This window comes from Eimeria maxima, genomic scaffold (assembly GCF_000499605.1).
Source record: "Eimeria maxima Weybridge genomic scaffold, Emw_scaff31, whole genome shotgun sequence".
NCBI lineage: Eukaryota > Apicomplexa > Conoidasida > Eucoccidiorida > Eimeriidae > Eimeria > Eimeria maxima.
In genome coordinates this window covers 38,688-50,000 of record NW_013563800.1, presented here as the reverse complement: position 1 = coordinate 50,000, position 11,313 = coordinate 38,688, and the positions used below count along the sequence as shown (strand labels likewise).

The 11,313-nt window shown below is 47.9% G+C and overlaps 2 protein-coding genes across 2 annotated transcripts; both read right to left on the bottom strand.

Annotated features, from left to right (window-relative positions):
• Positions 1-2,880: 2,880 nt before the first annotated feature.
• On the bottom strand, positions 2,881-4,455 carry EMWEY_00005600 (hypothetical protein; the record flags this gene model as incomplete). The annotated part of the gene is made up of 2 exons (XM_013478195.1): positions 2,881-2,890; positions 3,104-4,455. The coding sequence occupies 2 exons, from the start codon at positions 4,453-4,455 to the stop codon at positions 2,881-2,883; spliced, it is 1,362 nt and encodes a 453-aa protein (XP_013333649.1).
• A 3,299-nt stretch (positions 4,456-7,754) lies between these two features.
• Positions 7,755-11,072, bottom strand: EMWEY_00005590 (hypothetical protein, conserved; the record flags this gene model as incomplete). Its single annotated transcript, XM_013478194.1, has 1 exon — positions 7,755-11,072. The coding sequence occupies one exon, from the start codon at positions 11,070-11,072 to the stop codon at positions 7,755-7,757; it is 3,318 nt and encodes a 1,105-aa protein (XP_013333648.1).
• Positions 11,073-11,313: the final 241 nt, after the last annotated feature.

Sequence of the window (11,313 nt, the reverse complement as noted above, 5' to 3'; positions counted from 1 at the left end):
ATTAAGAATAAGTTAAAGGAAGAACAAAGCAGCAAAAGAAGAGGCAACAGAACTTAGCGATGCGTCACGACGAGGCCCCCTACACACAGCGGAAGGCTCCAAACCCTCGGCTCAAGGGTTTAGGGTTTAGGGTTTTGTCGCTAGGGTTTAGGGTTTAGGGCTTAAAATAGTTTATTTTAAAGAAAACACTAAGTAGAAGAAAGAGAAGAAGTTAATTTGTCATGAATACGATCTATAAGGCATGCCTTGGGGCTGTGCGCTCCTTGGGGGGTGGTAGTAATACAGGGCTTGGGGGTTTGTTGTATGTGACGGGAGAGGTACGAGTAGGGTTGTATAATTAGGTATTTAATTAAATTTATTAATGTATATTATTTATATTAATTAAATATAATTGTTTTATTAGTTTTATGGTCATATTCAAGAAAAAAATGCCTTGGATACAACACCTGTAGTGTACAGGCACTACTATATATAGCTCTGGTGTGATCTCTAGTAGCTTATTGACTGTATAGAGAATAAATAATAAATAAATTTATTATTAGGGCATTATTAAGTATATAAAGGAATTAATACTGCTAAATGTTCTAAGAATTGGGTACTATAGATAGATACAATCATAATTTAGTACGGTTATACTGTAGTGCGTAGGCACTACAATAGAGCTCAGGCGTACCCTCAAGAGGCATCCTATCATGTATAAGAATAAATACTATTCAATATATAAGGAATTAGAAGACTTTTACATAAAAGAGCAGCAAAATTAGAGCAGTGTGCTCGCCAGCGGGCACCCTGCTTGGAGCTGAGTGCTGCGCTGTCGCTGCGACGGAGAGACGGAGCCGCCGCCCTCGACGAGGATGGTCGGGCATCAGCTGTATTATTCTGAGGTTTTTTTTCCGTTTTTTTTCCGAACAATAAAAGGAATTGAATGGTAATTATGGTTGTTAATTGTATTTATTAGAGTTTTATAACGAGAATTGTAGAATCGTATTGACGGCGTACCGCGAGCTGCTCGATACAGGGAGCATATACCGAGTATAGGTAGGTAGGTAGGTAGGTAGGTACAATGGCATCCAGCAGCACCGGCCTATTAGTTCCATTAAGGACTCCCATAGATAACCATCAATTGGCACCATATTCTCCAATAATGTATAACAAAACAGCTATGTCCACACTTAGACCTGAGGATGGGAAGAAGATGATGCCTTTCCTTCGTCATGCACAACTTGCACTTGACCAGATAGGAATACCTAAGGAGAAACAAGGGCAAACAAAATGCGTGCATACATGAATGGAGAAGCACTTATGTGGTGGTTTATTCTATACGATATGAAGAAAGATATGAAGAATTGGGAAGAAATTATGCATGCAATGATAGATATTTTCTGCCCAAAAGAACAAATACTTGCACGTATAGCTATATTAAGATGGGAGGGAAATGGAGAAAAATATATATCTGAATTCGCAGGAGTATTGGATCAGGGAGAAATATTTCCTAAGGAAGAGGAAGTTGATTTATTTTTAGCTAAAAAAAACCAACAACTATGTTACTGATGGTGACACATCAAGGTCAGCGCAATGAGGCGGCTGACACATTGAGGACACTAGTACGAGCATGGGACCGTCGAAGAAGAATCAGGCAGTATTTGGATAGTCTGCGTCGGACTGTTGAATCCCCCTTGCCTAATAAGGAAGGAGCAACAAAATAATAATAATAGGCGAAATTATCAGGATAGGCGAATAGTATCAAGAAGGGATTCTTATCCTTGTTTCAAGTGTAAGGGCAAGGGGCACGTTGCCTATCAATGCCCCTCCATACAAGAGGATTCACGTAGTACAGGGGAGATGTGTCGGAAATGTGGGGGTATAGGGCATTATGCTAAGAGCTGCCCTTCTTCGTGGAATATATGGAGTCGGGCCAGTACCCAGACCCGAACACAAGGAAAGATGTCTGAATTATGCTTGAATATCTACTACAACCAGTTGGAGCTCCCATAATTATAGAACTCTTGCTAGAGCAGAGGGCACCTTATACCGTGAGGGCTGCCCAACGCCTCAGGAAATTTCAACCTAACTGCCTGCACAAACTGGAAGCTGAATGTACTTCAAGGCACCACGCATGCCCAATTACTGGCATACAAACTAATAAGATATTGCAAAGGATATAGAATAGTTTACTTGAACTCGTTGTTCCTCATGACCAGTAAGTAGTCCGTTGTCGTGGCCTAGCATCCATTACTCATATGCAGAGGCCACTTATGAAGAAGATGCGGTGACTGTTTTCTTTGATTCCTCCTGTGATGTGTGAGCTTCTCTTCTGTCTTCTTGTCGACCACAATTTCGTGTAGATTATATTTGCGGTAAGGCAAATATAATCTAAAGGGATTATTTGGCTGCATGATAAGTATGCATGCATGCATACTTGCCTCCCGGAGAGGGAATTGAAATATAATACAAAATTGGTTATTCAAATTGCTTGCAACAAAATTGTCAGATTGGCATCCAACGGCGGTCACAAAGAAAGTTGGGAGGCGAAGATAATTTCTTTCGCCATACACGTGCGCACTACTTTATGCACTGTGCTCATATACATGCAATAAAAATCAATACAAATTCAAGAACGTGCCTGTGGGTGGGGGTGGCTTCTCTGTCCGCATCACCGGTGCAGAGAATACTAAATTCTCTATTTACCCGCCAGCCTGAATTTTTTTTAAAGATACTCTTGTATACCCCCTTGCCATGTGCACTAACTACTATTGACTGCATCTAGTAGCTTGGCAACGGCTTCTGCTACGTGTCAACAGGACATCCATGCATCCCTCCCATGTATTCGTCTAGGATTGTCCCTTCTCATAACGTCTTCCCTCAATCATCTTGTTCCGACTAGGCCTCCCTGCAAAACCACACAAGTCAAACGCAGCAAGAATCCAATAAAGCCCTCCTCCCTTGTCCTACGCAGTTGCTGTGACTATACTATCCCCTACTCTAACAACCTATCTGGTGCGAACTCTACTCAATCCACAGCACTAACCAACGTCAAGAACACGCATTTTCAACCGTCAACTAAGCAACAGGACAGGATGGGTGTATGCAAGTGGTAGCGCACGTAGGAAAGTGACGCTTAAGAACATCCAACACCTCTCCGAATAGATGCTTGTACTTGGAGACCTGTTGTGGATCAACATTGTCGTCAAATTGAGGATTTCCGTAGTACCCACGGGTGTAGCCCGCCAGGCGCAGTCGATGGCCAAGAACTTGGCCGGTGCTATCAACATTATGACCTGACTCCTCACACTCGTTGATATATTGAAGCACCTTCTGCATCCACCGGATCCTTGTTGCCACTTCCTTTGGGCCCAGAACACCATGACCACGTGCCGGTGGGAGGACGACAATTGCTCTGAAAGCGGCGTCTACCACTTTTTCAACATCATCTGAAGATTCGTCGGTGCCCCAGTGGCGCTTAATGATATCCTTCATCTTATCGAATAGAGAATTGAAGTCGGTGAGCTGTTCGAGAGTGACACTGTCGTCGAATTCAGGTCTATCGTAGTAACTGACGCAATCACTTGCCAGGCGCAGTCGATGACCAAGAGTTTGGCCGGTGCTATCAACTTTATCATCTGATTCCTCACATTCTTCGATAAGCTGAAGTACCCTCTCCATATATCTGATTCTTGTTTCCACCTCCTTTTTACCCAGAACACCACGGCCACGTGCTGGTGGGAGAATGACACTTGCTTTTAGAGCGGCTTCTACAACTTTTTCTGCATCATCTGAAGATTCGTCGGTGCCCCGGTAGCGCTTAAGGGCATCCTTCAACTTATCGAATGCAGATAAATAGTCGGTGAGCTGTAGGAGAGTAACACTGTCGTCGAATTCAGATCTGTCGTAGTAACTGGCGCAATCATCTGCCAGGCGCAGTACATGACCAAGAGTTTGGCCGGTGCTAGCAACTTTATCATCTGATTCCTCACATTCTTCGATAAGCTGAAGTACCTTCTCCATATATCTGGTTCTTGTTTCCACCTCCTTTTTACCCAGAACACCAGGGCCACGTGCTGGTGGGAGAATGACACTTGCTTTTAGAGCGGCTTCTACTATATCTGCTACATCGCTTGAAGATTCTCCAAAGGATGGCTCCCCTGTTCTACTGATCCCATCACTAACTTGGGAATCTCCGGCAGCTTGCTTCCGGAACCGGGTCGCGGCAATCACAGAGCTCGCGAGACGAAGCAGCGATGTTAGAAGGCTAACCGGCGAGGAAGGCCGGGCTTCGGTAGATGTTGTTTCGGCAGGTGACTGCTGGGCAGGTTGTTGTTCTGTATTTGAAACTCCATCTTCATGACTCGGAATGGAAGAAACTCCTTGGGGAGAAATCTCGGGAGCATTAGAACCCTCCGCAACGAACACGGTCAGATACGCTGCTGCTGCAGCAATTGCAATGGAACGCACCATCTTAATATCCTAGGGTATGCCTTCTAAACAACTCAAAAACAAAATAAAGTTAGAAAGTAACGGATTCTTAGCGCAAGTAATACTTAAAAAGTTGTTATGGTTGCCAGGCAAGACACTCAAGGTGCAACGCGAGACCGATGCTCGCGGGAAGGGCTACCAGCATTATGCTTTCCCAAGCAACAGAGCCCGCTGTTCGACTGGTCCCCCATAAAGGGGGGATTTTACAGTTCATGATTAATATTAAATGTTGCATTACATATAATTCAAAATTAATATTAATCATGGGCTTGTTTGGGTCCTTCCTCGCATTCACCGTGTTGTTGTCTTTCACTAACTCTACATGCCTCTAGCAACTGCCCAACGGGTTGGCTCACCGTTCCCGTCGAGTTGAGGCGGATTAAACATTGTACTCACTAAGCTTTTATCATACTTTTTTTTTATATTGTCAAGTGTCTGGACACTTGACAATATAAAACAGTATAAAGATACAGAGGTATTTGTGGCGTGCCGCTGTTTTTGAGACTGTTAGGCTGTCAAAGAACTGGTGCACGCCTCCCTCTCTGTCAACAGTTGTGCTCTAGTCATTCGGTCGAACGCTTCCACCTTTGAATGGCTCACTTTCAGCATTTTTATAGTATTTGTACTCACCTTTTTACACATGCATGTCTTTCTTAGCCGCCGAAGAGTGCAATCCTTGTGCGTTTTGGCGTGTGTTGTGACTAGTAAGTTCTTTCCTATTGAACAATGGAACGCCTAGACGGGTGGTTGGGCTTGTCCCGGCGTTGGTCCCCGGGTTAGCTGAGGCGTTTATGCTTAAGAATGTATAAATGCTTAGGTGTGGTTATCAAGGACATATTGCAATATCTTTGTCAAGGGCCACACCTGAATTGCCAATGGAACGGCTCTGACCTGGACACTTAGAGTAACAATGTTCTATAGATGTACCCTATGTTAATGCTATCTACTATGACACCAGCGAAGTAAACAGATGTCTCTTTAAGAATGCCAACAGCGCCATTTATGACATTCTTGGTGTTGTCGACCAGGTTGAGTCGGAGGCTGTATCGAGCAAACAATAAACACTGGGGGATCAAACAACAAACTAACATGGTATATATGGTCTTAACATGCAGCAAGCGGCATTCACAAAACACTGGTTTGCTCCCTTCAGCGCACGAAACAGCAGAACGACTGTGCTAGTGTGGTGCAACAGCGGATGCCAGTCCGGCATTCCACGCATGATGGGACAATACATGGGGGGAGGAGGGACGCCCTTGACGTATTCCAGCATATAAAAGTCGACGCAAAGCTTATCTCTCTTAGTAGAGTGTAGGAAACTAAGTTCCCCTCAGAACCACTCCTCTTCGATTCGCGATGGCCAGGTGCATCAGCAGCATTAGTTGTGACACATGAACCCACTCTCGTTTATTCTGTCATAGAACCATGGCTTTCACTACTGTTTGCGGACGTCTGTGATGTTTTGTTGAACTGATGTAACTAGAATTTCTCGGTTTCTCGCAGATTCAGGTTCTGGGAGTTCCACGTACACAGATCCCAGATGCAGGACGTGCATTCATTGCGCTGCTCTGTTCCACAACCAACAAGAAGCCGCAATAGGAAGAGCCGCTGCCGGTGCCAATGCTACGCGGGGATGTGCAGTCAGGGGCTTCTGCTAGCTGCAACGATAGTACAGGCAGTTCCTGTGGTCGCTCGCTACGCCCTGGGCTCATTGGTCCAAACACACCTTAACAAGCTCCTTAGTTAGCTAGCTGGATCCTCATCGTGGAGGGCGCTATTTGCTGTTACTGCTGCTTACGGAAGACAATGTTTGGGAAAGTGAGATGGCAGGGAAGAGAAGGCGTGAATTACAAAAATAATAGAGATCAGAAAAAGTGAGTGGGCAAAAATGTCTGTCTATAACTATAAAGCACGCAACAGTAGTTGCCGCATATCACAGCACACCGAAAAGGAAGCCGCATAAGGAAAGCCGGGCCCCTATGTAAGAATCCAGCGCTAAGAGCTGGAACGGGACAAAGAGTTTTGTTTGGAAAAGCACCTGCCACCGGAGCAAGTGAATATTGTTCCATTCCAACAAAAACAAACAAGCCAAAGCACACTTTTGACCACCACCATGTCCAGGTGCAGCAACTGCGATATCTATGCAAACAATACTTGTACCCACATTTCTACATTTGCTGGCGTGGGTGTCGATATCCGTCGGTGCCATTTTTGAGCAAATATTGGCTCCCTGTGGTTCCTCTCTCTTCATACAGCCCGCGGATGCAGCCACATCCCACTCAATGTCTACAATACCCTTTAACTGCTGTTTTCACCTACACAGCATTGTGTCTTCATTGCATGACTTCCTTTGAGCTCTGTTGCGAGCACCGGCTGGGTACGACGGCTATCCAGCATTCACGTGCTGCTCCAGGCGCGTCAGGCCTCTCCCAACACGGGATGCGCGGAAATCATCCTGAGGGACAAAATGCCCCGCTCTAGCTATTTTCAGACACCTTATGAATTGGCAAACACTGGGGCAACTAGCAGCTGGCAAACACGAACTTGCGTGCATGGTCGCAGGTTCGTCGTACACCAACACGCAGCGCACACACCTAACCTCATATTTTATGTCGTATGTAGGGCTTGCTGGCTTTCAAACTCTACAAGACGCAGCAAAGCAAGCATTTCTCCTTAAGTATGCTGTGTTTTCCCACAACTCCTCAGCTGCTCTCAGCCCTTCTAGAGTGTGCACGAGCACCCGGGAACGAATACAAAGACACAGCCACAAGGCCCACGCACAATCCCGGTGGCACAGGCAGACTAGAGGGAAAAAACCAAGGTCGCTACGGAAAACATCAAACTTGGAGCTGAACCCTTCTGATTCCCTCTTGTAAGATCCCACAACGCAAATGCAAAGAACCTTCATACACCGAACTCCTTGAATCCAGTTGCTGCTGCAGCTGCTGATGCGGCTGCTCCAACTGCTGATGCTGCTGCACCCAAGAAGAGTGCAGCAGAAAGAATCTACTAGGTGCCAAAACAAAATGAAGCCAGCAGAACCTGCGGTTTCAGTTGGCCATGTCGTCAGCTTTTCTCTTCAAACACGCATACAATGCTAGCTACCTGGGCTCTAGTCCTCTGCCCGTTGAAGCATATTTCCACAGTACTCCTACCACGAGGACTGATGACTGTGCTCTTCACAAAATACACCGTTGCACAACGACAAACTTGGGTTTAGACCTGTTGTTGCTGGCGCCATTATTGACGGTGTTGCTGCTGCTACTCAAGACGGTTTTATCTCAGCGGAGTGTGCCTCCTTGTGCCGATTTGCTGGATTTCGGCACTTTCACAGGGCTCTTTTTCTTTTTCGTGCCTTTCGATTCACCACTCTCCCAATACTCGTGAGTCACCTCCACCGTCTCTTGCTGCATCCCTGCGCCCTTCACGCTGATGTCCATTACTTCAGAAGCGGCTGCTGCTGCTTTCGCTGCTTTTGCCCTTGCTGCTGCGGATGCCGCTTTTGCGCGGAGGGTGTCCGTGCTTCCCGTCGGACGTCTGAGGGCCAAGAAGGAAAACGCCTTTCTGATGGTGCTCGCTTTCTTCTGTTTGGGCACCGTGGAATGCCCACTCATCATGACGTTCTGTGCAAGAGAAGAATCGAGGCTTTTTGTCTTTTCCAGCATTCCTTCTTTCAGTGGATTCCTATCCTGAAGTCCCCCTAAGGACCCGTACATCGCCATGTGTGCTGTAGATCCCTTACTTGCCTCTTTTAGCTTAAACTCCGGGAGCCTGTCCTGACTCCACCACCGCTGTAACCCCTTCGAACTCTTCGGCATGCGTTCCTCCCCTACTTTGACCTTCTCTCCACACGCCGCTGCTGCGCCGGCAGTACCCTGCTGTGGCATCCGTCTTCGTGGGTTGGTAGTGCGGGATGCGCTGTCTGCACGTCTTCGGCGTTGTGTGTCCAAGGGCTTGGCTTCCTGCACAGGAAGAGCAGCAGGCGCTACGGTCTGGCTCGGTTTTTTGTCTTCTGTATGATCATCTACTAGAGATAGCTCAAATAAAGAGGCTCCTTCTTCGACAGCCGGGTTTCCAAGTAAAGTCAGCAGAGAAGATACAGAGCCCAGCGGGCTCTTGCCACCGTCGGCATGGCCTTCCTTTCGGATTTTCCTGCCTAGGGTACTCGCAGGTGAACCTTGACGATAATCAGGGGTAACGGCTGCAGCACCACCAGTAGCAGCAGGAGGGTGCACATGGCTACCCTTTGCCCCCACGTTGACAGGGGCAGCGGATGGAAGACCTAAGAACTGTGTTGCAGGGAGTCCAACATTCACAACAGCGCCTGCATATTGAACACGCCGAAGTGCAGGAACAACAGGAGGATCATGGAAAAGGGGAGCCCTTGCAGAAGTCAATGCATCCTGCAGCGCCCCAATCACCTGGTCCGGCATGGCAAGGATTTTGAAGGCGTCCAACGTCGCTGTAACTTTCTTTGCTGCTGATCGTTTCTCTCCCGATGCACATTCAAGGGCTTCCTCAAGCCGTTCCTTCTCCCTTACATCATCTTTGGACAAGCTTCTTCCGGCTGCCTTTATCTCTCGTTGCTGATCCCGCAGATTCCTCAGGTCCTTTTTCGCCTGTGCCTCTGCTGCCGCTGCATGATCGAGGGGTACAAGACAACGGAATATCAGCAACTCTGTAACGCGTTCTGCTGCTGCTTTGGCGGTATCGAGGGCCCCCTGCAGCTGTTGTAACTTCCCAATGAGGCTTGGCTCTGGCTTGTGCGCCATTATTAACTCACTCAACCGACTGTGCATCTCCTTCCCCTCCGGAAAATGAGCAAGCACACGTTGTAGCGCGAGCAAGGCCTTCTCCTCCTTACGAGAGAAAACTCTTGCAGCTGCACCACCTGATGATTGTGGAGGTGGTGCTTCTGCTGCAGGGTTTATCGCTTCCTCTTCGAGATCTATATGGGCAGTCGTCAACTTCGTTACCGCCATCGCCACATCTTGGGCCATTGTGCTCAGACTTTGTCCCCATATTTCGTAGAAAAAATCTTTAAGATGCTTTATTTGGGGGGCAGCAGCAGCTATAGCTTCCGCCAGCCGCTTGCCTGGTGCAGTGCCTCGCAGCAGTTCAGTATGGAGCGCCTCTGCATTTCTCAGGTCGCTAGCTAGTTTCATGTAGAGGGTCTCCAATTGCGTGCTATCTTCCAAACTTAGGGGAGGTCCAGCTACAGCCTTTTCAACCGTAGCGGCCAGTTGCGCTGCTGCTGTATACGCTTCACTATGCAGTTCCAGTGCATCGTGCCGCTGTTGCATCCGCTCCCTGCGACGCCGATCCTGCTCTTCACGCTTTTTGTGCTGTCGTTCCACGGAGCGCTTTAGATTTTCCACGTGGCTGCCCATTGTCCGGAGGATCTGAGCTTGCTGGCTCAACTGCAGCTGCTCCAACCCCTTTGCCAGTTGCTGTGCTTTATAAATTGTTTTTTCTATTACACGTACCTTGTGTTGTAGCGTACTCTGAGGCCCTTCTACGATATTGGGCTGTTTTAAAACCCTGTCCCAAGTTTTGAGTTCCTCACATTGCCTGCTTACGATCTTATCAATCTGATGGCGCACTCGAGCATCCGTGATACCTAAAGGAGGCGGCCGGAAGCCCAGCACTATGTTTGCAGCTACCACTGCATCGACGGCTGCAGCTAGAACGGACTGCTGCTGCTGCGGCGGCGGCGGCTGCAGCTGCTGCTGCAGCTGCTGCTGTAGCTGCTGCTGCTCCTCCTGCTGCTGCACCTGACGCTCCGCTAGCAGCAACAGCTTCCAGCCGTGCTGAGACTGGTTGAAGGCTACGGTGCGTAGCCTGTCCAGTGCATCTTCAGCATCCTTTATGTACTGTTGTAGCGACACCATGTCGCCCCTTATATCCGCGTCAAGCTGCACAATTTCTTTCGTGTCAGGCTCTCCTGGCTTCAGCAGGCTGCGTAGCCTATTCAGTTCAGCTTTGTCCTCCTGTAGGGAGTCTTTGAACGCATTAGCAGCCTCTGCTTTGCGTAATGCATTTTTGTGCAGCGAAATCAAAAGCTTCAGCGCCTCCCGAATGGACTGCTGTTCCTCCGGTGTCAAGGAGGCAGCCACTTCCGTACTCACCGACAAGTATGTAAACTGCTTCTGAACCTGAATCCACAGAAGTTGCTCTTGGCGCCCGTGCGGTTGTTGTTGTTGATGCTGCTGCTGTGGGTGAGAAGGAGCACAGCTATCGCCGCTGACGTTTCCCTCTGCTGCGGAGAGCAAACGATGGACATTGGAACTTGTCGTGGAGGTTAGGGAGAGGAAACACCGAAACAGGAGATACGTTGTTACAATCGCAGCAGCAAACCACAAGCCCGTAAGCGGGAATCCGCGAGGACAGAAAGGGTGTCTTCTGCCCTTGACGCAATCCCGTACAAATTTTTCATATCCCACTAAGCGCCTAGAATAAAAATGAACAGACTCAGCATGATCATGCGGCTTCCTATTGGAGGCCTCTCCTGCCGGCAAAAGGACCGGCAAGACTGGCGCTCCCTCAGATCCCAGCGCGCCCAGGAGCAGTGCCACTGCAGCGCAGAGATAGCGCTTCATTTTTCATGCATTTTTCTTTTTAAAAAAACAAACAAAAATATTTCGGCAAATTGCTAAGAATTGCGAGGCATGACATCAGCCATTTCATTGTGCCGGTCAACCAGCCCCAAGCACCCCGATACTGCACACATACACACACGCACATACGCCTACCCACAGAGCCAAAAGTACATTGTAGTGTCCATACCTACTTGAAATTTCACCTTTCACTAGAGTAAATCTCATCCCCTTGCGTTATTGT